At 60.2% G+C, this 24,007-nt stretch overlaps 3 protein-coding genes across 13 annotated transcripts in view; 1 reads left to right on the top strand and 2 right to left on the bottom strand.

The window, feature by feature from the left end:
• Window positions 1-15,588, top strand: part of AP2A2 (adaptor related protein complex 2 subunit alpha 2) — a 61,743-nt gene extending 46,155 nt beyond the window's left edge. For 10 of the 11 annotated variants that reach the window (XM_032490272.1, XM_032490270.1, XM_032490266.1 and 7 more), the window contains 14 exons: window positions 768-936; window positions 2,127-2,264; window positions 4,437-4,619; window positions 5,129-5,226; window positions 5,642-5,873; window positions 5,962-6,135; window positions 7,382-7,542; window positions 10,001-10,083; window positions 11,663-11,752; window positions 12,490-12,613; window positions 13,599-13,715; window positions 13,808-13,877; window positions 13,996-14,130; window positions 14,909-15,588. In XM_032490272.1, coding sequence (XP_032346163.1) covers window positions 768-936; window positions 2,127-2,264; window positions 4,437-4,619; window positions 5,129-5,226; window positions 5,642-5,873; window positions 5,962-6,135; window positions 7,382-7,542; window positions 10,001-10,083; window positions 11,663-11,752; window positions 12,490-12,613; window positions 13,599-13,715; window positions 13,808-13,877; window positions 13,996-14,130; window positions 14,909-14,986 — 1,852 coding nt within the window. In that variant the 3' untranslated portion in view covers window positions 14,987-15,588. Of the gene's footprint in view, window positions 1-767; window positions 937-2,126; window positions 2,265-4,436; window positions 4,620-5,128; window positions 5,227-5,641; window positions 5,874-5,961; window positions 6,136-7,381; window positions 7,543-10,000; window positions 10,084-11,662; window positions 11,753-12,489; window positions 12,614-13,598; window positions 13,716-13,807; window positions 13,878-13,995; window positions 14,131-14,908 lie in introns of those variants that run through there. The other variant, XR_004323507.1, reaches the window with a different exon arrangement.
• Window positions 15,589-16,709: 1,121 nt separating this feature from the next.
• Window positions 16,710-24,007, bottom strand: part of MUC6 (mucin 6, oligomeric mucus/gel-forming) — a 29,911-nt gene continuing 22,613 nt past the window's right edge. Inside the window, 6 exon segments of the mRNA XM_032490528.1 lie at window positions 16,710-17,184; window positions 17,186-17,279; window positions 17,614-17,716; window positions 18,204-18,242; window positions 19,786-21,362; window positions 22,521-23,440. Of these exon segments, the coding sequence (XP_032346419.1) occupies window positions 17,101-17,184; window positions 17,186-17,279; window positions 17,614-17,716; window positions 18,204-18,242; window positions 19,786-21,362; window positions 22,521-23,440 (2,817 nt within the window). The 3' untranslated portion in view covers window positions 16,710-17,100.
• On the bottom strand, window positions 21,315-23,939 carry LOC116666565 (mucin-6-like). Its single transcript, XM_032490273.1, has one exon. It carries the CDS (start codon window positions 23,419-23,421, stop codon window positions 21,340-21,342), a length of 2,082 nt encoding a protein of 693 aa, XP_032346164.1. The 5' UTR covers window positions 23,422-23,939; the 3' UTR covers window positions 21,315-21,339.

Raw genomic sequence — 24,007 nt, 5'->3', positions numbered from 1 at the left:
TGGTGTGCACGTTCTGCGGGCCTGGCGGTGCAGGACGCACTCGGCATTGGCCCGAGGTCCTGGTGGGGAAGTGTGTCGGGGCGGTACAGGGAGGTGGGGGTGTCTTCCCCGCCTGCCCAGCTCTGGGCTCCCCTCCGCACTCCTGTCAAATGGTTTCCTGGGAGTTATGCCCTGACAGGGCTGGGAACTATCACCCGAACTTTGTGTTAGAGGCACCTACATGTCTTCACTGTGTTCAAAGAGCAGCTGCACCGCGAGGACGGAGAAAGAGCAGGGAGAGGTTTAGCCCAGGTTTCATGGTGGCTGGTGCTTAAGTACCTGGTCGCCTGCTTCACGTCCACGTCCACGTGTCTGTCCTCAAGTGTCTTCTCGTCAGGGCGTTGGTTCGGCCGCTGACCCAGCGGGCCCTCTGGCTGAGGTCCTGCTCCAGCCGCGACTTGACGAAGCTTGGTGTGGAGGCTCAGGATCTGGGTGTGAGGAGACGCTCTGCCGTCAGCCCTTTTGAGGCTGTGGGTTCCGTGGGGAAGCTCCAGTGGGCGCGAGGTGTCGACTGTCGTGTGGAAGCGACCAGAGGGACCGTAAGACTGATGTTGGGGTCTGAGTGTTAGACCTTGCGTCCCCGAAGGCCCCTGCGCTTGCCGCTCAGCAGCGTGGTGACCGTGAACTTGGCATGACACTGCCACTTGCCGCGTTGACTCGCATGCAGCACTGTCTGTGCGGTGCCGGCCAGGAAGCCCCCGCCCACCCCACCTCTCCTGTGCATGCAGTGAGCCGAACCTGCTCGTCCGCGCGTGTAACCAGCTGGGCCAGTTCCTGCAGCACCGGGAGACCAACCTGCGCTACCTGGCCCTGGAGAGCATGTGCACGCTGGCCAGCTCCGAGTTCTCCCACGAGGCAGTCAAGACACACATCGAGACCGTCATCAACGCCCTGAAGGCAAGTGCGCTGTTCTGGGGTCCTCCTCACCTCAGGGGCGCCGCCGTAGTGGGTGCTGGCGCCCAGTCACCTGTGTCACTCGTGGTGGGTGCAGCAGCTGGGTGGGAGCGACACGTGAGGTCTCTTGGTCACTTGAGGCCGCACAGCTCAGGCCCTGAGTGGGTCTGGCCTGCTGCTCCAGGTCCACCACTCTCCTGCCACATCGGCCGCGCCGTGTCCAGGCACTTCCGCGTTCTCTGCCTGTGAGATGGCATCACAACACGGGGCGGCTGTGCTGCCCCACACGAGCAGAATCACAATAAAAATGTGAGTCAGTAGAAGCTGTTCTTTTTGGTTAAAGGATAAAGTATTTTGTTGCTGTCTCTAAAAAGACTCACTCTTTGCAAAAGAATATTCACTTTTTTCAAGGAATTAAAATTCCGAGGCTGCCTCTCTTAGGAGCTGTCATGCCTCATGGTCAGACACAGTGTCCACTCTGTTCCTTCTTGTTGGAGGACTGCAGGCAGGCAGGGAGGCTGCGAAACCCGCTGCCCTGGTCCTGGGCTTAGAGATGAGGACAGGTCTGCCCTGTTCCTTGAGTCTGCGTGTATTGAACAGACGTTTTTTGGTGTGTGTTTTGGACAAGAGGCTGTATGAGGGTTTGGAATTTGGCTTTCTGGCATTTCCAGGTCCTTCTGGCCTGGTTTTGGCATCTGTTCCAGTCGCTGCCCGGGTCAGAAAGACTTGCCCCTGCTGTACAGGTGGCTTGGCCCTCAGCAGCGCCCCTGTGCTGTCCTCTGTGGGGAGCAGCTGTGGTCTTGTTTTCACCCAGAAGCTGATGAGCAGGCCTGGGGTGGGGGCTGAGAGCCCGCACTGTGACAGGATCCCAGGCGACGTGGAAGGTGCCGGTCTGTGACCACACAGTGGAGAGACCTCTGACCCACCCCAGGGTCAGTGCTTGATCCTGGCCAGTCCAGAGCTGTCCAGGTCGAGTGCAGGAGTAGGGGGCAGTGAGTTGGCACGTGAGGGGCTCTGTGGGCCTCCCTGGATCCAGATGGTGAGTAGGAGGGCTCAGTGTGAGTGTGGGGACCGAGGGGGCGCCTGGCCAGCTGAGTCAGAAGCGTAGGAGAGCCCGGCTTGCGGGGCTCTCGGTGGGACAGCCTCTGCCCCTGGCCCTGGCTGTGCTCATGCAGCTGCTCCTGTGCCCCCAGACGGAGCGGGACGTGAGTGTGCGGCAGCGGGCCGTGGACCTCCTCTACGCCATGTGTGACCGCAGCAACGCCCAGCAGATCGTGGCCGAGATGCTGAGCTACTTGGAGACGGCCGACTACTCTATTCGAGAAGAGATTGTGAGTTCGCGTCATGGGCCGTGGATGCTTGTGAGTGTCAGCTCCAGTGTGTCCCTGGTTGGTGGTGGTTCCATGGACTCTGCTGAGAGTCTGCTTGGTGCTGGAGGAGACAGTCCTTTGCCTTGGCCTACTTGTCTGCATTTTGAGGGGAGTCTTCCGGTCTTTCAGGATGACTTTGAGCAGGCCCTGCGGTCAGCCCGTCTGGCCGTGTCCACCTGTCAGTAAGCTCTGGCAGCTCAGGGTCCAGGGGAGGCTCCAGGCGCCTGTGGCTGGGCGAGTGTGAATTCAGGTGCCTTGGGCAGGTCTTTGTACTTGTTTGCTTGGTGCGTTTTTGTGTTACCCCGACACACCTGGAGGGGAGGGGCCTGGCCTCCAGCGGCACTTGGCCCCTGCAGAGTGGCGCAAGCTCCCGGCAGGCCCACGCTCTGTGGTGCTGACCGTGTGCGAGACCGCTGGGGGTGCAGACCCGGGGCACGGGTCCCTGGAAGCTTCATCAGCAGGAGGAGCGTGAGCAGGCCTGGTGGTTACTCCAGGGCATCTCAGGCTCGGAGTGAACCTGTGTGCCAAGGCCCTGCAGCCTCTCCGTCCTTTGAAAAGAGTTTTTTGTCCTTCTTGGGGGCAGAGTGCAGTGGAGGCCTCCTTGGAACCTTTGTAGAGTGAGTGTCCAACATCAGAGCTGCGAGTGACTTGCAAGGCTGCTTGTGGGCCAGCATTTGGTTTGAAAACGACAGCCCTGTGGCTGAACGTGGTCAGATGCTCAGGGTTATAGAGGGTCGGTCACTGAATGGTGTGGCCACTGTGGCCGGGCGGGGGGCTGGGTGCTGCCCTTCAGTGGGGTTGTGAGCTGCCCGGCGTGGTCAGCTTGGCTTCTCAGAGGTTGCAGCCTTTAAGCCGAGCCACGGGGCAGCTGGGCCAGAGGGCGTCCTGTGTCGGGTAGGGCTGGGCAGTGGGGCCGGCTCTGGGCGCTGCGGTCCTGGGACTTCATTTCTCATCTCTGTGTGGTGCCTTGAGCAGAGACAGGCATGTTCTTCAGTGGAACTGTCTTGGCTTTTAAGGTCCTGAGTGTTGGTCAGCCCCGCATCAGCGACTCTCACTCCCTTTCACGTGGTGAGTGATGATCCTCCATCAGTTTCACTCACACGAGGAAGAAAACCAACACTCCTCTCAGTCCCTGGGTACTTGCTCTGTCCGTCCATCTGTCCAGCCAGGCACGTGCTAGCTGCTGGGCAGCCACACTGGATGTGCCGCACTCCCCGCCCACGAGGAGCCTCTCTGTGCCCACCAGACCTACCTGTGATGGGTAGGGATGGGTGGAGGCAGGGCCTGGGGTCGCAGGGCTCCTGGGGGCATCTCTGCCACCGGACAAAGGGGGCACTACTGCAGGAGGCAGTGGCGGTCTTGCCAGGAGAGTCCAGGGCACGGAGGCCCCTGGGGGCAGGTGGTTCAGCACAGAGGAGCGGGGCTTGTGGGGCAGGGGCGGAGGCAGCCGACCACGGGCCTCTGTGGTGTGGGGGGGCCCTGAGTGTGTGACTTCGAGGCGAGCTCTGGGGTTGAAGGGCTTTAAGCTGAGAGCAGTGGCAAGGCAGATGCTTTGGAATGATGCTCTGGGACCACGATGGAGAGTCAATTTGGAGGCCAAAGGGTGGGTGGCCCCAGCTCAGGCTCGGGCGCGGCCAGGAGGTGAGGTGGCGGGTGGGGGTGGGGGATGCGGTCTGGCTTTGGTACGGTGCAGCTCAGAGCACCTCAGAGCGAGAAGAGGCTGCTCTCCGGGGACACTCGGGGCTGCGTCCGACAGCCCAGAGCAGGCATCCTGGGCAGTGGGTGGGCTCTCCTGGGAGGAGAAGGAAGGCTGGTGGGAGCAGGAGACCCAGCGAGCACGGCCGCTCTGCCAGCGGGCTGCCTTGGCCGTAGTGGGGACTCGGCCTACTGCCTGCAGTCGTGGCCAGCCCCCTGTGTCTTCCTCCGCCCTGTCTTGTGTCTGTTCCTGGAGGGTGGTTTGGCTTCTCTCAGTTCAGCCTGTGGACCCTAAACTTTCTGGGCTCTCTGAGACCCTGGGGGGTGGCTCTGGCACGCATGTTTACATCCTTCTGAAGCCCTGTGTGGACGCTGGCGGTGCTGGGCCTGGCGTTGCGGGGCTTCTGGGTACTTGCCCTGAGCGGCCGTCCTCTGCAGGTGCTGAAGGTCGCCATCCTGGCAGAGAAGTACGCTGTGGACTACACGTGGTACGTGGACACCATCCTGAACCTGATCCGCATTGCCGGCGACTACGTGAGCGAGGAGGTGTGGTACCGCGTCATCCAGATCGTCATCAACCGGGACGACGTGCAGGGCTACGCTGCCAAGACGGTGTTCGAGGTGCGCGGAGGGCCGGCCTCCCTCCTGTCTCCTGCCAGCCTTCTTGGAGGTCCCGGCTCCGTATCCCTCCTGCCTCTGCTTGTGTCTCGGTTCCCTCGCACCCTCATTTCCACACCACTGACCACGTGAGCGAGCTGCCTGGGGCCGGGGCCTTTGGCCCTGGTGGGCTGGTGGTCTTGGTTGGCGAGGGAAGTGTGCCTCTGGAAGGTGCTGGTGTGCACCTGCCCCCGGCCTGGGGCCTGAACGTCAATTTTCAGGAGCAGCTCTCGTTCCAGGCATGGGGTCAGCCAAGGCCTCCCTCTGGGGCTCCCTTGCTACTGAGGCCTCTACTGAAGTGGCCTGGAGGGAGGATGGGCGGGAACTGCAGTCCAGAGAGGCTCGGGAAGGCCTGGGGCCTGCGCCTGTGCTCCTGGCCCGGCCACTCGGCCTGCTGCTCTCTGGAGGTGGAGTGCCTTCACGGCCCTTGTGTGGGCTCTGTGCGCCCAGCTCACTGCGTGTGCTTTCCCCAGGCCCTCCAGGCCCCGGCATGCCACGAGAACCTGGTCAAAGTGGGCGGCTACATCCTGGGGGAGTTCGGAAACTTGATAGCAGGAGACCCGAGATCCAGGTAAGTCACCCAGGGTCCGAAGCGTCGCATCCTGGCGCTGGGCCTGCCCTCCCGGTTCCCACCTGATGGCCTAGTGAGGCTGGCTGACATCCCGAGCCCGTAAAGACAGCCCAGGATGAGACCACGTGCACTCCGATCGATTGTACAAAAGATGAGGGTTCTAGTTGAGAACGAGATGCAGCCGTTCAGAGAGAGTGCTCCCCTGGGGACTGGAGGTGCCTGGTGCCAGACAGCCTCCTCCCTCACAGGAGTGGTTCTGGTTTAGTGTGAGGCTGGCCCCCCCCATCAGCCCTTGCTTGCCCTCCCCGTCCTGCTGAGGTGCTGGGGGCCAGCTCAGGCCAGGCAGAAGCTGGGCGTGGGGCTGCTTGGAGATGGGAGGTGACACTGTGCCCTGCCCCCCCCCCCCCCCCCGCAGCCCTCTGATCCAGTTCGACCTGCTGCATTCCAAGTTCCACCTGTGTGGCGCCCCAACCCGGGCGCTCCTCCTGTCCACTTACATCAAGTTCGTGAACCTCTTTCCGGAGGTGAAGACCACCATCCAGGACGTGCTACGCAGCGACAGCCAGCTGAGGAACGCGGATGTGGAGCTGCAGCAGCGGGCCGTGGAGTACCTGCGGCTCAGCACGGTGGCCAGCACCGACATCCTGGTAGGCCGGCTCGCTGTCCCCGCGGCACGCTGCCCGCCCAGAGGGCCACGGCTCCGTGCCCGGCCGACCTGGACGTCTTTCCCACCAGGCCACTGTCCTGGAGGAGATGCCCCCGTTCCCGGAGCGTGAGTCCTCCATCCTGGCCAAGCTCAAGAAGAAGAAGGGCCCGAGCACCGTGATGGACCTGGAGGAGGCCAAGAGAGAGAGGGGCAGCGACGTCAACGGGGGCCCTGAGCCCGCCCCAGCCGGAGCCAGTGCCGCGGTGGGTCCCTCCCTGAGGGCGGTGCCCTGTGCGCGCCCGGGGCCTGGGGTCCAGAGCAGTTCCTGCATCTCATCTTGGCTTTGGTTTTAGAAAACGTGGTCTCTTCGTCCCTTTTGCACAACTGCCTCGTGGGGCTGCCCACTGCTCCTCGGTGAGGAGTGGCCCGCCTCCTGCTGTCCTTAGTTTTCAGTAACAGATGGGTTAGAGCGAGTGGCCCGTTCATGTGAGGCACAGTGAGAACACCCCCACCAGAGCAGACGTGCCTTTTGACGTCTGTTGGGGGAGGCGCCCTCTTGAGAGGCGTCTTGCCCTCTGGCGGGGAGCCCGGGGAGCGGGCCCCTCTTTGCAGGACGTGTGCTTTGTGCTGCCTCCTTTTGCTGGAGGTGGAGTTCACACGTAAGATGATCCACCTGCACATGAGATCTTTTAGAGAATCAGTGTGGCACTCCAGACGTGCGAGAGAGACCAGCAGCTACTCATGCTGATGCGGTGGTTTCCGCGTCAGGCCCCGCGTGGCCTCGCGGGGAGGCGGTTGGCAGCCGGAGGCGGGGCCGGCCACGACCGGCCGCTGTGTCCACGCACTGGAGAGAGAAGGTGCTTTGGCCCCTGCAGCTCTCGGGGCAGCTGCGTTCCTGGGGAGATGAGTGTGTGTTAAACCTGAGCAAGCTGATCAGTGCAGGGACTGCAGACGGCACGGGGTAGAGTCTTGGGTGATTGTGCATGGATGTGTGCCTTCACGAGGAGCGGGGCGGGGGGGCGAGTTCTGCAGGCAGAGCAGCTCCGGGCTGGGTCTGGCGATCAGAACCCTGCATGCTTCTGGCACTGCTGTGCCCTGCCGGCTCACGCGTGAGCATCAGCCTTGTGTGCAGCTGGGGGTGTCGGTGGCGTGCGTGTGCGGGGCCGTGCTGTGTCTCCCGTGAGTTCCAGAGCGACGGGGGGGGGGTGCTGCTTTGCTCTTTGTCTTGCTGGGATCAGAAAGCACTTGCTTATTGTTGAAGACTCCGGTCTGTTGGCCTCTTACCTGCTTTTTCCTGTAACGTCGTGGAACTTGAAAACGATGAGGGACGTGCCTCAGTAAACCGCTCTTTGCTCTTCTCACGTCTGCAGGCTTTCTGGGCGGTCGACACTAACGCGCACATGGTCCTGCTTCTTAAAGCAGGCGCCTCCTGGGGTCTGGGTGGTGGGGCTGCGGGCACTGGTCTTGTGCCCAGACGGTTCCACAGTGAACCTCTCCTCTGTTTTCCAGTCCACGCCCTCTCCGTCAGCAGACCTCCTGGGTCTGGGGGCTGCACCCCCCGTCCCCGCAGGCCCCCCACCCTCCTCCGGCGGGCTGCTCGTGGATGTGTTCTCAGACTCGCCCTCCGCGGTCGCGCCGCTGGCTCCCGGCTCCGAGGACAACTTTGCCAGGTAGTCTGTCTCCTGCGTCCTGAGCACAAGGACTCTCTGCCCTGCCCCCTGCCCCCTGCCCCGAGGTCCTTCCCTCCCCAGCCCCTCCACCTCCTCGGGGTGCAGTTTCCTTGGAGAAAGGGAGTGCGCGCGCTCCGAGGGGAGACCATCAGGTGGAAAGGTGGCCTGGGCCCCGTGCTGTGGCGCCTGCGGTCGGTCGCAGCGTGTGCTCTCGGCCCCTTTTCTCTTTGCCTCTTGGCGCTCTGGTCCCACACCTCCCGCCCTTACTCACCCTCGGGCCTGCCTTCCAGGCCCCCAGCTTTATTTTCTTGAGAAACAGTCTTCAGGTGCAGTTGCTACTTCCCACCGCGGGGCCCTGCCTGAGGTGCGCCTCCTCTCCTTCCTCCTCTGCCCGCAGGCCTCACCACCTCTCCCCTTGGGCGCCGGCCGGCCGACCTCCCGCCCGCCGCCCACTTTACCGTTCCCCCAGCTTCGAGACGAAATCCCAGCTGCTCTTCCGAGCACGTCTGCTATCCGCCTTTCTGCTTGCCGGTCCTGTACCTTTCCCTGCTTGCTCCCCGCCATCATCTGTCTCTGCGGATCTTAATCTGAGTGGAGGGCAGGTGCAGGCAGAGGACATAGGAATTCCTGTGGGTTTACACTGCCCCCCAGGCTCTTTGTGTTTGCACCGCACACTGATTCTTATTTCCTGCTGCTGGTGGAAATGCCTGGGAAAAGGCAGGTTTGGAGTGCTGCTGGGTGTCTGTCTCTGGCTGCAGACAGACTCTTTTTAAGAAAATGAGGTATAGTCGATTTACAGTATCATAGTAGTTTCAGGCGCACAACGTAGTGATTCACAACTTTTATTGATTGTACTCTGTTTAAAGTTACTGCAAAGCAGTGGCTGTATCTCCCTGTGCTGTACGGTGCGTCCTTGCTGCTTACCTACTTTACACGTAACAGCTTGTGTCCCCTCGTCCCCTGCCCCGTCTTGTCTCCCCGCCCCTCTCCCCACTGGTGACCGCTGGTTTGTTCTCTACATCTGCGGGCCTGTTTCTGTTTCATTATACCACTCGTTAGCTTTATGTTTTAGATTTCACGTGTAAGTGATACCATACAGTACTTTTTTCTGTCTGGCTTATTTCTTGAGCATGCTGCCTTCCAGTTCATCCGCAGATGGCAACGTGTCATTCTTTTTTATGGCTGAGCAGTCGTACGTTGTGTGTGTGCTCACGTGCATGTCTTCTTCACCTGCTCGTCTCTTGGCAGACGCCTGGGCTGCCCCCGGGTCCTGGCTGCTGTCAGTAGCGCTGCTGCGAACGCTGGGGTGCGTGTGTCTTTTCGAATTAGTGTTTTCCTTCTCTCTGGGTCTGTGCCCAGGAGTGGGACTAGGTCATCTGGTAGTTTTCAGTTTCTTGAGGAACCGCCGTACTGCCCTTGGGGGCTGCCCTGGTTGGCACCCCCTGCAGTGCGCAGGGCCTGTGCCCTCCCGCCCTCGCCGTTGCTTGCTGCTCGTGGCCGTTCTGGCAGGCGTGAGGCAGTGTCTCGTCGTGCTTCTGATCTGCGTCCCCCTGACGGTGGGTGGTGTTGAGTGTCTTTTCACAGGCCTGCCAGCCGTCTGCGTTTCCTCTTTGGAAGAGTATCTATTCGGTTCTTCTACCCATTTTTTAAATCAGCTTCTTTGAATACTGAGTTGTATGAGCTGTTCATATATTTTGGATATTAACCCTATTGGTCCTCGCATTTGCAAATATTTTCTCCCAGTCAGTAGGTTGTCTTTTTGTTTTGTTGAAGATTTCCTTTGCTGTGCCAGAACTTTTGAGGTTAATTAGGTCCTTTTTTTTTCGTATTTGTTTCCTTTGCCTTAGGAGCAGATGCAAAAAAACACTGCTGTGATGATGTGTCAGAGAGTGTTCCGCCTGTGTTCTCTTCTAGGAGCTTTATGGTTTTCGGTCTTTAATCCATTTTGAGTTTACTTTTGCATGTGGTGTGAGAAGACGTTCTGATTGCATTTTTGTACGTGCGGCTATAGGTGGTTTTCCCAGCACCAGGGGAAGGGGGGTGGTGGGGGCGCCAAGTGCTGTGAGTGTGCTGGCCTGCAGACGCCCAGGGAGGGGGTGCTGTTGGTCGCCCGTAGGCCGGAGGCCTGTGCTGGGTGTCAGCGGGCCAGCTGCGGTCTGGCCTGGACGTGTGCGCCTCGGCCCGTGCCCTAAGCAGTGGGACGCTGCCAGGGGTCAGCCGGCACCTTCATGAGGAGCAGACGGGTAGCCCGTCCCCGGTCACCTCGTGGGTGTGTGTCGTCACGGCTCTTGGCTCTTCTGTCCCTGGTGGCACAGGCGCTCATCAGGATGCTCCTCCCTCCCTCATGTCCCACAGAGGTTCTTCTAGTCTTAGTGTTCTTTAAACCCTTTTTCAAACAAATCTTTGTATTTTCTGTGGGTGGCTTTGAGTGACTTACACATTGTCCCTTGTCCCCCAGGTTTGTCTGTAAAAATAATGGTGTGTTGTTTGAAAACCAACTGCTTCAAATTGGACTGAAGTCTGAATTTCGGCAGAATTTAGGTATGTGTTTTACTTACTTAATGAGAACTTCTCTTAGAAATTTTGGGGAGAGAATATTTCTAAATTATGTACCTCGTAAGGATCTAGTTTCCAGGATATATAGAGGACCCCAAGTCAACAACAGAAAGACTGCCCGCTTAAAAATTGGTCGAAGTCTTGAATAGATATGTTGTTTCTGAGGAAGACATTCAGACGTCCAAAAGCACACGAAAAGGTGCCCGACACCACCGCTAGTCTGGGAAATGCAAGCAAACCACATCGAAGTGCCCCTCACACCCATCAGCATGGCTGCTTCAAAAAACAAAACAAGTGCTGGCAAAGGCGGAGAGAAATTGGAACCATATGCACTCTTGGAGGGAATGTAAAATGGTGCAGCTGCTGTGGAAGGCAGTCTGGAGGTTTCTTAAACAATCGAAGATAGAATTACTGTGTATATGACCTAGCAGCTCCATGTCTGGGTGTTTACCCCCCAAAATTGAAAAGAAAGCAGGGACTTGGGCAAATCCTCTCGCCCACATCCACGCGGGGCTCCTCACAGCAGCCAAGAGGTGGAGGGGGCCCAAGTGTCCACACAGCACGGTGAGTGGACACACAACGTGGTCCATCCACACGATGGACCACTACTCAGCCGTAAGAAGGAAGGGCATTCCGGCCCAGCTACAGCACGATGGGCCTTGGGGATGTGGTGCTCAGTGGAATGAACCAGACACGGAAGGACAGGTCCTGTGCGACCCCACTCACATGGGGTCCCCGGGGGAGTCACATCCACAGAAAAGGGGGGGCGGGGGAGGGGAGCGAGTGTTTAGTGGGGACAGAGTGTCAGTTTGGGAAGCAGGACAAGTTCTGGAGGTGATGGTGTGATGGTCACGTGATAATGTGAATGTGGTTAGTGCCCCGACCTGTGCACCTAGAAATGGTTAAGATGGTAAATTACAGGTTACATATATTTATCATATTTTTTTCAAAAAGGCTTTTTTGTTTATTACTCCCCCCCCCCCAAAAAAAACTAATGCCCACTGACTGCTGGGACTGCTGCCCAAGGAGCACTGTGGGCTGACACCCACCTCCCTCGTGGCACCGTGAAGGAGCCTCGGGTGGACTTGCTCTCCTCTGTCTGTGGAGCAGCTGGAAATGTGCAGACAGGGGGCAGTGCATCTGCCCCAGGACCCTCCGGTGTTGGGAGGGCCGGCGGGTCCTGCTCCAGGGACTCCCTGCAGGTGGACTGCAGTGCTCAGTCTCTGACCTGGTGAGGACTGTGCGCGGCCGTGTTGGTGGCACCCAGGCCTGGTGGGGGTCCCCTAGATTGTGGGGGTGGCGCCCGGCTGCTCTTCCTCGTCAGGAGACTTGAGGCTCACATTCCACTCTGAGTAGTTTGGGTATGAAGACGTTGGCAGCTAGTGCAGAGTTGGTGTCGTGCTGTGGCCCAGGGCTCCGGGAGCGGCGTTTGTGAGGGACCCTGGCCACCCTGCCTGGGTGCCTGGGTCCCTGGGCCCAGCGTGGCCGCCAGCTCAGCGGGTGGCCCTTGTCTCCAGGTGCGCGTCCGGGAAGCTAGGGCGTGACGTGTTTTGTGCCCTCCTAGGTCGTATGTTCATATTTTATGGTAACAAGACCTCCACGCAGTTCCTGCATTTCACTCCTACACTCATCTGTTCGGATGACCTCCAGGCCAATATCCTTGGTTCCGCTGCGCCCGGACCCTGGCAGACAGTAATTTGGGACTTCGAGGCGGGTTTTGAGGGCATCTCCGGGGGCTGTCACCGCAGGTTGTCTTCCCACCCTCGGGTTGTTAGTCGCAGCAACGCTTGTGGGGCCCACGCGGCCTCGGCTCCTGCTTCGATGGCTGGTTCATCGCTTTCTTACTCACCTGTTCTGGTCTCCAAATCCCTCTGAGCTCTGAGCTCTGGTCTCTGGTCTCCTGCTCTGGGAGTCTCCCAGGGAGCGGCCGTGGGCGGGAGACCGAGGGGGGCTTCTCCACCGTCAGCTTTGCTGTCCGGGGTCTCTTGCCATGGGTGGGCTGCTCTGGGGGAGGGAAGGAGGGGGAGGCCCGGCTTGACCACAGCCCTCCTTACTACAGGCCAGAGCCATTTTTATTGTAAGATAAACATGTTTTAAACATAGACTATTAACACTAAATGTTTCAAAACAGTCGTCAAAGAGGGGAGGGTGTAGCTCAGTGGTAGAGCATGTGCCTAGCATGCGCAAGGTCCTGGGTTCAGTCCTCAGTACCTTCATTTAAAGTAATTAATTAATTAATTAAAAAGAACCCTGTCATTAAAAATACACACATGAAAGATTTCATCCGAGATCAGGAGGTGCACTCCGTCTCCTACAGACCCCTTCTAGAGCCTTTCTGACCTGGGGCTGGCTCGGCCCTGCCTGCTTTCTCAGCTTCCTTGACGCACACACGCCTAAGCCTACAGACCAAGCCTGTGGACCCCACCGTGGACGGGGGTGCGCAGGTGCAGCAGGCCGTCAACATCGAGTGCGTGTCCGACTTCGCGGAGGCGCCTGTGCTCAACATCCAGTTCAGGTGGGAGCCCCGGGCTGCATCACCGCCCGGTCCTGCTGGGCCCCAGGGCATCGGGGCTGGGCCCCTCGTCCTCACAGACCTCAGGGTGGTGTGAGGACTGAGGGGCGACCTAGGCGGAGGCTGGCCCTCGCTGTGCACATTGCAGCAGTGGCTCCAGAGGGGAAGGGAAAGGTGCCCAGGGTTCTGAGATGCTGGGCGGATGGGGCCATCTGTCCAAGGTCCGGTGCTTTCAGGCTGAGACACGGAGGGGCCCACCCCATGGGCTTGGGGCCAGCCAGGGCCCCTGTGCCGCTGCCTGGCCCACGGCTCTGAAAGTCAGCTGCAGGGCGGCATCCCTCCAGATGGTCGCCTGGTGTGTGCGGCGCTGCGTGGCTGCACTCCGAGCACGCACACCGTCTTGATGAGTTTTCTGTAACACGTTTGTGTGGCTCCCTGGCTGCTTCCTGTCATTTCTCAGTGAGTGCAGGAGCGCAGCGCGTGACCAGCCTCCCCTGTTAGGTATTTGTAACTTTGTTTTGGAAAGCGTGTTTTCAAACGTTAAAAACACAGAGAACTGAAAGTACTGTACTTTGTAAAATGTAGGGAAATAGACGTGCACAAATTTTGTTTCGTTCTGTAGGCACACTCCTTTTTCTGTGGCCTTTTCTGTGGTCTTTTTCAAAAAGAAAAAAACCCACACAGTTTAAACCAGCTTGGACTTGTAGGACGTGGGTTGCTGGGGAAGAGTGACGAGGGGGTGGCTGTCCCCGGGTTAGTGTGACAGGTCCCCCGACCGGTGCGTGGCAGTCCTCAGCTGTGGATGGCGCCGTGCCCAAGCTGGGCCGGTCCCCAGGGCGCAGGACCACCCTCCCCAGCGCCCCGCCCCTCCCCCCGCCCTCAGCCCTCTGCTCCTGGGGGCTGTGCACGAGGGAGTGGCTCCCAGTTGAGGTGCAGGCTTTCCAGCCGCCCGCGCACCCCTTTCACCGTGTCTCTGTGTTGCTCACAGGTATGGGGGAACCTTTCAGAATGTGTCTGTTAAGCTGCCTATCACACTCAACAAATTTTTCCAGCCCACAGAAATGGCTTCTCAGGATTTCTTTCAGCGTTGGAAGCAGCTGAGCAGGTGAGGGGCTGACCCAAACCCTGTGCGGTGCTGATGGGGGCCCTTCAGGCAGGGCCAGAAGCCGGGCTTACACCGGCCTTTGTTTCTCACAGTCCACAGCAGGAAGTGCAGAGCATCTTCAGAGCAAAGCACCCAATGGATACAGAAATCACGAAAGCCAAGGTCAGTGCCTCGCTGGGGTCGTTTCCAGAGTCGGGAGGTGGCCAGGGCCCTCCAGAGACCCTCGGCCCCTGCCTGGGTGCTGGCACCAGGCGCTCCATCTCCCGTTTCTTTCCCACAGATTATTGGCTTTGGTTCTGCACTCCTGGAGGAAGTCGATCCTAATCCTGCAAATTTTGTGGGAGCCGGTATCATTCATACCAAAACCACGCAGATTGGATGCTTGCTGCGCTTGGAGCCGAACCTGCAAGCCCAGGTCAGGCCCCGGGGGAGCGGCCCAGTCACTTCAGTTTGTTTGTTTTTGTTGTGGTGTAAGTTACACACAGTGAGATGGATGCGCAGGTAGATCCCCAGTGTGGTAATTTGATGAGTTTCAACAGACACGTATGCCTGTGAACCACCACCTGTTGGTACGTGTAAAATTGCCAGTGTCTCAGAAAGTTCCCTGGCACCCCACTGGGGCACCATCCCCAAGAGGCAGCGCTGTGTGGCCCGGCATGGGCTCCGCCTGGCCCTGAGCTGGCAGTCACCAGTTGCTGCTGTGTCCAGGGTAGGTCCTCGTGGACTGTGTGGCACTCCTTTGTGGGGAGGTGCCCCGTTGGCTTGCCCAGCCCTCCTGTCGATGGACCTCAGGCCGCCCCAGTTTTGGGACACTTTGAATGGGGCTGCTACGAACACTGGCACATGTCTTGGTGTGGACGTGTGTTTTCATTTCACTTGGGCAGTACCCAGGATGGGACGCAGGCTCATGGGGAGCATGAGCCGTCAGCTCCCCAGCGCTGGCCGGGGCAGTTAGACGCCCACCTGTCCATGTACACGCTGGCGCTGGCGATGGTCAGACTTTCTCATTTTAGCTGCTGAAGGCATGTCTAATGTTTGAGTCTCTGTCACACAGTGGAACGCTTCCAGGGAAGGGCTGAGCAGAGGCCTGGAGTGGCCACCCGGCAGGTACTCTGCTGCTGGAGCAAGGGCCCTACCGAGGGCCGCGCCAGCGGGCAGGTGGGCGGGGGCTGACTGTTGTTGTCTCCTTTCAGATGTACCGGCTCACGCTGCGGACCAGTAAGGAGAGCGTGTCTCAGAGGCTGTGCGAACTGCTCTCAGAGCAGTTCTGATCCACGGGGCAGCTCCCATGTCTGCACCTGCCTTCTTCCTGCCCTTTGTCCTCGTGACCGTGCTGCGCGCCAGCGCCTGTCTGACATTGCCGCCAGGAGCTCCCACCCGCTGCCCGGCTCCGCCCCTCCTGGGGTGGGTTGTGAGGGAGAAGAGGCCCAGCTGGACTCGCCGGCCTGCCGGTCAGGAGGAGGGGCGCGGGTCCTGGGATCAACTTTCCTAGAAATCAGGACAGTTCTGTGAGGAAATCTACAAATTAAAGGGAAATTAGAAGTTTGAATGAAAATGGACATTTTTGGGGAAATTTTTAAATGAGCGTTCCTCTCTGGCACTCTGAGAGGAGCAGTGTGCATCTGTGGTATGGATGGGTCTAAACTAGGCCATGTGGCCATTTTGGGGGTGGCTGCTGGGTGCCTGAGACTGTGAGGTTGCCCTGGGCTGGAGCAGTGCGTCCAGGCGCCAACATGAGCGCAGCACCTGGGGCGGGGCCCTGACTCTGGAAGTCAGACTCAGCGGTGCTGTGTGTCCTGGCCGCCTTTAGTTCTGTGTTCTTTTCCCAGCGTGGCCTTTTTGAAGGAGACATTAAAGCCGCCTGTTTGTCTGAGACCTCGCTTGCGCAGTGTGCGGGGGCAGGGTTCCTGGTGGCTCTAGAGAGCGTGTACCTAACTTCACGCATCTGGAGGTTTCAAACAAGTGCGCTGTCACCCTAGGGGCGAGCTGGCACTGGTTTGTGATTGGAGGGTTCAGTGTGGGTGGGCAGAGGAGATTGCGGGAGCTGAGCTGGTCTCTCCTCTGTGCAGGGGACCTCACAGGCTGGTGTGGTTTCTCTGGGGTCATGCGTGCAGGCCAGGGTGCTGTGGGCCTTGGCTTGTGCAGTCGGAGGAGGGGGGCCTTTGTGTGGTCAGGAGGTGGAGGGCCATTGGGGGATGAGCTGATGCCCCAACTCAGGGTGCCCTGACACTCTGCGTGGCCATGGAGTCTGAGGCTGTGTGGGTGGTGGCCATGTCATCCTGCTTTTGTTCAGGCTGCTGGATGACCTGGTGCTTGGGCTCCAGCATGTGGGTCGCCAGCGGGGTGGTGGTTTCGAGTCAGCTGACTCGAAATGGCCTGCCCTCCGTCCGCCATTCTAGGTGGGCATCTGCCAGTCAAGTGCGTTCCTTTCCGAAGGGAAAACAAGCGCTAGGTCGGTGGCCAGAGTGTGTGTGGTCTTCGGAGGGAGAAGCACTCAGCATGTGGCTCGTGGCCCGTCCTGCGGGCCGTGTGGGGCCTTGAGCTCCGACGACGTGGCCACGGCGCCCCGGTCTCGGGGTGGAGGCGTAGGAGTGTCGGGGTGGCATGCCTTTCACCCTGTGCCTGGGTGCAGGGCGTGGCTCACTTATCCCGGGGGTCCTGGCCTCAGCTCCCCCGGCTCCGCCCTACCAGTTGAGGACCTGCCTTCTGGAGGCCTTGGGCCTAAGGGACACGTGGGCCCAGGGGTTCCTTCCTGGAGAGCGAGCCCACTGAGCTCTTTTGGGGTGACCCCAGCCACAGATGGGGTGCATGTCCCACAGGACGCAGGGCTTCACAAGGGAGTAGCCCTGAGCTGGGGAGGGTGCAGGCCCCACAGTGGTGTCCCTTCCTGGCGCAGACCCATGCTGGTCCAGCCCTTTGGGGTGGGCGTGGGTCTGGGGGTTCAGAACACCCGAGGGGCATGGGAGACAGCAGAGCAGAGCCCACGGGCGAGCCTTTGCGCGTTGATCAGTGCCAGTTTATTTGTTAATCTGTTCATGGTGGGCCCATCGTTCCCGGCGGCTGAGACGCCCCTCCCCTGACTGCACAGCCCCTCTCCTCGCTGTGACCTCTGCCTCTTCCCTGCTCGCCCCTGCTTGGGGCCCCCCTTTCCTCAGGAACCCCCTCTGAAGCAGCCTTCCTCTCCACTCCCACCCTGGGGTCAGGTCCCAGCAGGACCGGAAGGCTGCCTTCAAAGGCTGGGAGGCTGGATGGACAATCGGTGGGCTCGGCCGGCAGGTTTGGTGGGAGCTACGGGAACCCGGCCCGCAGCCCCTTTCTCCTCAGGGCCCAGGCAAGCCCCAAGTGGGGCCTTGTGCCCCGGGGGAGGGTTTCGGGAGCTGCTCCTCTAATCTCCACAGCGCCGGGGGCTGCACGCGCAGCTGCTGAACACCTGCAGGGGGAGCACCAGCCGCTGTCCCAGCGCCCCTGGGGTCTGTGCAGGGCAGCTCGAGCTGCTTCTCATGGGAGCTGAGGGGGTGGCAGCAGCTACAGTGGGTGTCCACTTGCATGGTGTCGGTGTTGAAGCTGCAAAGGAGCCGCGGCGGAGAGTGCAGATCAAGGCCTCTGCCTCGAGAGCGCTCCTGCCCTCCCCAGCCGCCCAGAGAGCTGGGTCCCGGTGGGTGGTTAGGGGAGCTCCCGTTGCTGACTTCCCCAGTCTGCCAGTCAGCCCTGAGTCCCCGGTGCCTCCAGGCAGGTTTGGAGGTGGGGACAGGCCAGGGCCACCTGACAGGGCAGCACGTGGCCTGTGGCTGGGAACTCTGGAGCAGAGCTTCCCCGACTCCTACTCGGAGCCACCTCTGTTGGGCAGGGCAGATTCCAAGCCTAGGACCGGACAGACTTCCCGGGTCCCACAGCTCACCTAGCCGAGGAGGCGCAGACACCCTCACAGCGGGTCACTGTCACGTTGGCTGTGCACCCCTGGTAAGTGATCTCCTCCTGAACCTCCCTCACGCTGCAGTTCCCTGGGAGCCAAGAGGCAGGTGGTCAGGGCAGCCCCAGGGCCTGGCTGAGGGGCAGGTGTAGCCTCTGGGCCTCAGGTTTTCAGTCCCTTTCTGTGTGGGATGGTGGGTAGTCTGGACTCCACTGAGGGGAGGTGGCCAGCTGCCTGGCCACTTAGCTGACCTAGGTGGGATGGTGGGGGCACACACCAGCACTTTCCTGCCCGCAGTGGCCTTCTACCCGGACCCCTGCCCCACACTCAGGCCCCCGCCCCAGACCATCTCCTCTGTCTGAGCCCTGCTGAGCTCAGGCCTCACAGCTGTGCTTGGGAGCAAAGCCTGGTAGTTCCTCATTGTGTGTTTTCTTCCTGAAAGTTGGCTGCATGGGACTCCACCGGGGTCAAGTCAGGGTTTTTCTCGGAGGATAAGGCAGATTCCCAGCACTGGCCCTGGTTTAGCCATGCTCAGCTCCAGCTTCCCTTGCCACCTCCCCTCCCGGCCTGCTACCAACCTGTGGGCATAGGTGTCTCTGGTCTGCTAGGCCCAGTACCTGCAGGAGGGATGAGTGGAGGATGTCAGTGTCCCCAGAGGGGGCAGATGGTAGCACAAGAGCTTCCTGCTAGGGTCTGTACTCGCGGTGGGGGTGGGATGTGGCACGACTATGAGCTCTGTCCTGCATCAATCCTGGTGGACAGACTGTAGCGATGAGCTGTCTCAGGGGCCCTGGTGGCTGGCCAAGCAGTGTCGCCGTTAGGAGCTGCCACTGTGGACCTCGAGTGCAAAGCTGCGAGGAGTTCCTGTGCAGACTGAATTGTCTGTCCTGCTGTCCCATCGCCCCCACACAAGGCCCCCCATGGCCTTGAGCCCTGCTTACCCTGCTTTTCTGCTGAAGGCAGAGATGGGAGGCCTGGCAGGGGCGGGGCTCTGGGTGCTTGCCTGCAGGTGGTGTTGCCTCCAGCTCTCCTCTCTCCTGCTCTCCCCTCCTGCTCCCTCATCTCACTTCCTGGGTCCCTCCTTGTGGGCCACCCGCACCCAGCCCTGGTCCCATGAGAGAATGTGTTTCTTTTCAACACTGTCCTACGGTGGCAGATCATCCTACTGGGGGATGGGTGCCATGGAGGGGACACTCGGAAGACAGGGGAGGGGTGTCCCTCGAGAACCAAGTATGCCCAGCAGGCCTGGGGGCAGGAAGGCAGAGGGGAGGAGGAGGAGGCGGTAGCATGGAGACCCGGGCAGGTGCTGGAGCGTGGAGCCCTGGCCACTGGTCCCAGTGGGAACCCCGGCATCGTCCGGAGTGAGGCATGCCCCTCCTTTCAGCAACCTGAGGGAGGGTTGCGGTGGCAGAAGCACAGGGGAGGGTAGTCCTGGGAGGCTGCTGCTGAGCTCCCCTCAGAGGGAGGCCAGTGCCGCAGCGGGGACTGTCGGAGAGCACACACGAGCCAGGTACGGGACAGATGTACAGGCCCAGAGGCGGGAGGGGGGGCCACCCGTGGAAAGCCAGGCACCCATTTTGGCCAGTCTGGAGAAATGCCCAGAGCAGTGGGGAGAAAGTAGCTAGAACCTGGTCCAGAAAGCCTGAGGGGGCCCCAGGGCTGTGGGGGCAGCACACAGGACGGCCGGGGGTGGGTGGAGGAGGCGTGGTTGTGCTGCTGCTGGGCCCTGTCCGTCCCATGCACCCCGGGACACAGCTGAGGCCCTGGACCTCAGCGACCTAGAGTGACCCCAAGAGCACATTGGGACCACGTAGAAGTCAGGGTGGGCACCCACTGCTGCGAGTGACCCCAAGCTGTCTCAGTGCTCTGCACTGCACGGCCATCCCCAGGCAGGGGAAGTGAAGACTTTAGGGGGAATAAGGGTCCGTGCCTGCTGGAGAGGCTGGGCCAGCTTCTGTCGGCAGCTGGTGGAGTGCGATGGGGGACAGCAGGTGGAGCAGAGGCTATAGCCGTTTCTCACCAGAAAGCTTGAGGGGACAGGAAGAGGCAGGAACTGCACTGGACCTGCATTCCTGACCTAACTGTCAGCGAGAGCGGAGAGAAAGGACGAGAGGAAGCACACACTCGAGGTCACGAGGTGGCGGCAGAGACACGACTTACCAAGGGAGCTGGGTAGAGACGTGATGAGAGAGGAGGCAGGGTGGCTCTCAGTGGGAAAGGACGTGGCAGTGGGGAAGTAGGAGCTTCCAGGCTCAGTGATGGAGCTGGTCAGGAATAGAGTGGTCAGCAGCCCAGTAGTGCTGGGTGGTCTGGTGGTGAGGTTGGTGGCTGGGGAACTTGGTACAGCTGTCACCCCCAGCGTGGAAGACACGAGGCCATGTATAGGGGCATCAGTGGTAAGAGAGGTGAATTGTGATGTAGTGGACTGAGAGGACGCAGTCGGGGAGGCAGGGGTGCTGGCCGTGGTCTGAGCGGTGGACAGAAAGACTATGGTGGTGGAATTGGGGACAAGGGACAGGGTGGGTGAGGCTGAGGGAAGGGTTGTGCTGCGCAGGGGAGAAGTGGAAGTGAAGGGAGAGGACGGGACACGAGTGGAGGTGTAAGGGGAAAAGGAGACACTGGACTGAGAGGCTGTGCTTGATGTGCTCTGGGGTCCAGGGGAAGAGGCACTGTGGGGACCGGAAGTACTTGTGGGGGAGCCTGCGGAAGATGGAGGCAAAGATGATATGAAGGAAGGAGACGTGTCTGATGAAACGTGAGGAGTGAAAGAGGAAGGAGTGTACGGGAAGAGGTGAGGGGAGGTGTTAGATGAGGAAGATGAGGAACGTGGAGAATTAAACACAGTTGCAGACGTGGACCAAGAGGTAGGGCTTGACTTCGGGGACGTTGGAGAAGATAAGGCAGGGTTCAAGCTAGAGCTGAGAGGAGAGGGAGAAGAATGACTTAGTGGTGTGGTGGAATTAACTCGGTGAGTGCTTGGTGTTCCTGGGGAGGTGGCAGATGTTGACACGTGAATGGGAAGAGTCAGTGGCAGTGACGGAGTCGGGAAGGTGGTGGTGGTCCGGAAGGATGTTTCCGTGGCTGGAGGTGTAGTGTGGGAGGTGGTGGGCACAGGGACCGTGGGGGTGGAGTGTGTGGTGAACGAGGTGTGTGAGCTGGTGGGCGTCGCTGCGGCCGTAGTGGTGACACTGTGCATCATGGGGGTACCAGTACCTCTGCTGGTGGTGGAGGTGGAGATGGTGGTGTGTGGTGTGGATGTATTTGGAGGATGGAGAGTGGAAGGCGAGTGTGATACAGGGGAAGTGGAGGTTTTGGCTGTACTGAGTGAGGTGTGGCCGTGGGTGGTCTCAGTTATGATGGTGGTGAGTGGCGGGGCCGTGGGTGTGGGTGCCGTGCCCGAGGTCTTCGGGGTAGTAGATGTCAGTGTGGTGCCTGTTGGCGGTGTGGTGGAGGACGATGAGTGGGTGTATGTGGTTCTGGGAGCGTGGTGAGAGGTTGGAGACCCCAGGGAGGTGGCTGATGTTGACAGATGGATGGGAAGGGTCTGTGGCAGTGATGGAGTCGGGAAGATGGTGGTGGTCCGGAAGGATGTTTCCGTGGGTGGAGGTGTAGTGTGGGAGGTGGTGGGCACAGGGATCGTACGGGTGGAGTGTGTTGTGAGCGAGGTGTGGGAGCTGGTGGGTGTGGGTGAGACCGTGGTGGTGATGCTGTGCGTCATGGGTGTCCCGGTGCCTCTGCTGGTGGTGGAGGGGGGAGCTGGTGGTGTGTGGGTGTGGATGTATTTGGAGGATGGAGAGTGGAAGGCGAGTGTGATACAGGGGAAGTGGAGGTTTTGGCTGTACTGAGTGAGGTGTGGCCGTGGGTGGTCTCAGTTATGATGGTGGTGAGTGGCGGGGCCGTGGGTGTGGGTGCCGTGCCCGAGGTCTTCGGGGTAGTAGATGTCAGTGTGGTGCCTGTTGGCGGTGTGGTGGAGGACGATGAGTGGCCATCAGTGGTTCTGGGAGCATGGTGAGACGTTGGGGTCCCCGAGGAGGGGGCAAACGTTGACACACGGATGGGATGGGTCACTGGCAGTGACGGACTCGGGAAGATGGTGGTGGTCTGGAAGGATGTTTTCATGGGTGGAGGTGAAGTGTGGGAGGTGGTGGGCACAGGGACCGTGGGGGTGGAGTGTGTGGTGAGTGAGGTGTGTGAGCTGGTGGGCGTCGCTGCGGCCGTGGTGGTGACACTGTGCATCATGGGGGTCCCAGTGCCTCTGCTGGTGGTGGAGGGGGAGATGGTGGTGTGTGGTGTGGATGTGTTTGGAGGATGGAGAGTGGAAGGCGAGTGTGATACAGGGGAAGTGGAGGTTTTGGCTGTGCTGAGAGTGCTGGGGCCGTGGGTGGTCCCAGACGTGATGGTGGTGAGCGGTGGGGCCGTGGGTGTGGGTGCCGAGCCCGAGGTATTCAGGGTAGTAGATGTCAGTGTGGTGCCTGGTGGCGGTGTGATGGAGGATGAAGAGTGGGCATCAGTGGTTCTGGGAGCATGGTGAGACATTGGCGTCCCCAGGGAGGTGGCAGACATTGACACAAGGATGGGATGGGTCAGTGGCAGGGACCGAGTCAGGAAGATTGGGGTGGTCCGGAAAGATGTTTCTGTGGGTGGAGGTGTAGTGTGGGAGGTGGTGGGCACAGGGACCGTGGGGGTGGAGAGTGTTGTGAGCGAGGTGTGGGAGGTGGTGGGTGTGGGTGAGGTCGTGGTGGTGACGATAAGGGTAACGGGGGTCCCAGTGCCTCTGCTGGTGGTGGAGGGGGAGCTGGTGGTGTGTGGTGTGGACGTGTTTGGAGGATGGAGAGTGGAAGGCGAGTGTGATACAGGGAAAGTGGAGGTTTTGGCTGTGCTGAGTGAGGTGGGGCCGTGGGTGGTCCCAGTCGTGATGGTGGTGAGTGGTGGGGCCGTAGGTGTGGGTGCCGTTCCCGAGGTGTTGACAGTAGTAGATGTCAGTGTGGTGCCTGTTGGCGGTGTGGTGGAGGACGAAGAGTGGGTGTATGTGGTTCTGGGAGCTTGGTGAGAGGTTGGGGTCCCCGGGGAGGTGGCAGACGTTGACAGATGGATGGGAAGGGTCAGTGGCAGTGACGGAGTCGGGAAGATGGTGGTGGTCCGGAAAGAAGTTTCCGTGGGTGGAGGTGTAGTGTGGGAGGTGGTGGGCACAGGGACCTTGGGGGTGGAGTGTGTTGTGAGTGAGGTGTGGGAGGTGGTGGGTGTGGGTGAGGCCGTGGTGGTGACGATAAGGGTAACGGGGGTCCCAGTGCCTCTGCTGGTGGTGGAGGGGGAGCTGGTGGTGTATGGTGTGGACGTGTTTGGAGGATGGAGAGTGGAAGGCGAGTGTGATACAGGGGAAGTGGAGGTTTTGGCTGTGCTGAGTGAGGTGGGGCCGTGGGTGGTCCCAGTCGTGATGGTGGTGAGTGGTGGGGCCGTAGGTGTGGGTGCCGTTCCCGAGGTGTTGACAGTAGTAGATGTCAGTGTGGTGCCTGTTGGCGGTGTGGTGGAGGACGAAGAGTGGGTGTATGTGGTTCTGGGAGCGTGGTGAGAGGTTGGAGACCCCAGGGAGGTGGCTGATGTTGACAGATGGATGGGAAGGGTCTGTGGCAGTGATGGAGTCGGGAAGATGGTGGTGGTCCGGAAGGATGTTTCCGTGGGTGGAGGTGTAGTGTGGGAGGTGGTGGGCACAGGGATCGTACGGGTGGAGTGTGTTGTGAGCGAGGTGTGGGAGCTGGTGGGTGTGGGTGAGACCGTGGTGGTGATGCTGTGCGTCATGGGTGTCCCGGTGCCTCTGCTGGTGGTGGAGGGGGAGCTGGTGGTGTGTGGTGTGGATGTATTTGGAGGATGGAGAGTGGAAGGCGAGTGTGATACAGGGGAAGTGGAGGTTTTGGCTGTACTGAGTGAGGTGTGGCCGTGGGTGGTCTCAGTTATGATGGTGGTGAGTGGCGGGGCCGTGGGTGTGGGTGCCGTGCCCGAGGTCTTCGGGGTAGTAGATGTCAGTGTGGTGCCTGTTGGCGGTGTGGTGGAGGACGATGAGTGGCCATCAGTGGTTCTGGGAGCATGGTGAGACGTTGGGGGTCCCCGAGGAGGGGGCAAACGTTGACACACGGATGGGATGGGTCACTGGCAGTGACGGACTCGGGAAGATGGTGGTGGTCTGGAAGGATGTTTTCATGGGTGGAGGTGAAGTGTGGGAGGTGGTGGGCACAGGGACCGTGGGGGTGGAGTGTGTGGTGAGTGAGGTGTGTGAGCTGGTGGGCGTCGCTGCGGCCGTGGTGGTGACACTGTGCATCATGGGGGTCCAGTGCCTCTGCTGGTGGTGGAGGGGGAGATGGTGGTGTGTGGTGTGGATGTGTTTGGA

The sequence above is a fragment of the Camelus ferus genome, chromosome 10 (assembly GCF_009834535.1).
Source record: "Camelus ferus isolate YT-003-E chromosome 10, BCGSAC_Cfer_1.0, whole genome shotgun sequence".
Taxonomy (NCBI): Eukaryota; Metazoa; Chordata; class Mammalia; order Artiodactyla; family Camelidae; genus Camelus; species Camelus ferus.
This window is presented reverse-complemented; position numbering and strand designations above follow the sequence as displayed.

What these genes read in the sequence shown, in the direction of transcription:
- LOC116666565 (XM_032490273.1), bottom strand. Translation starts at nt 23,421, where the DNA reads ATGACGCACAGCATCACCACCACGGTCTCACCCACACCCACCAGCTCC.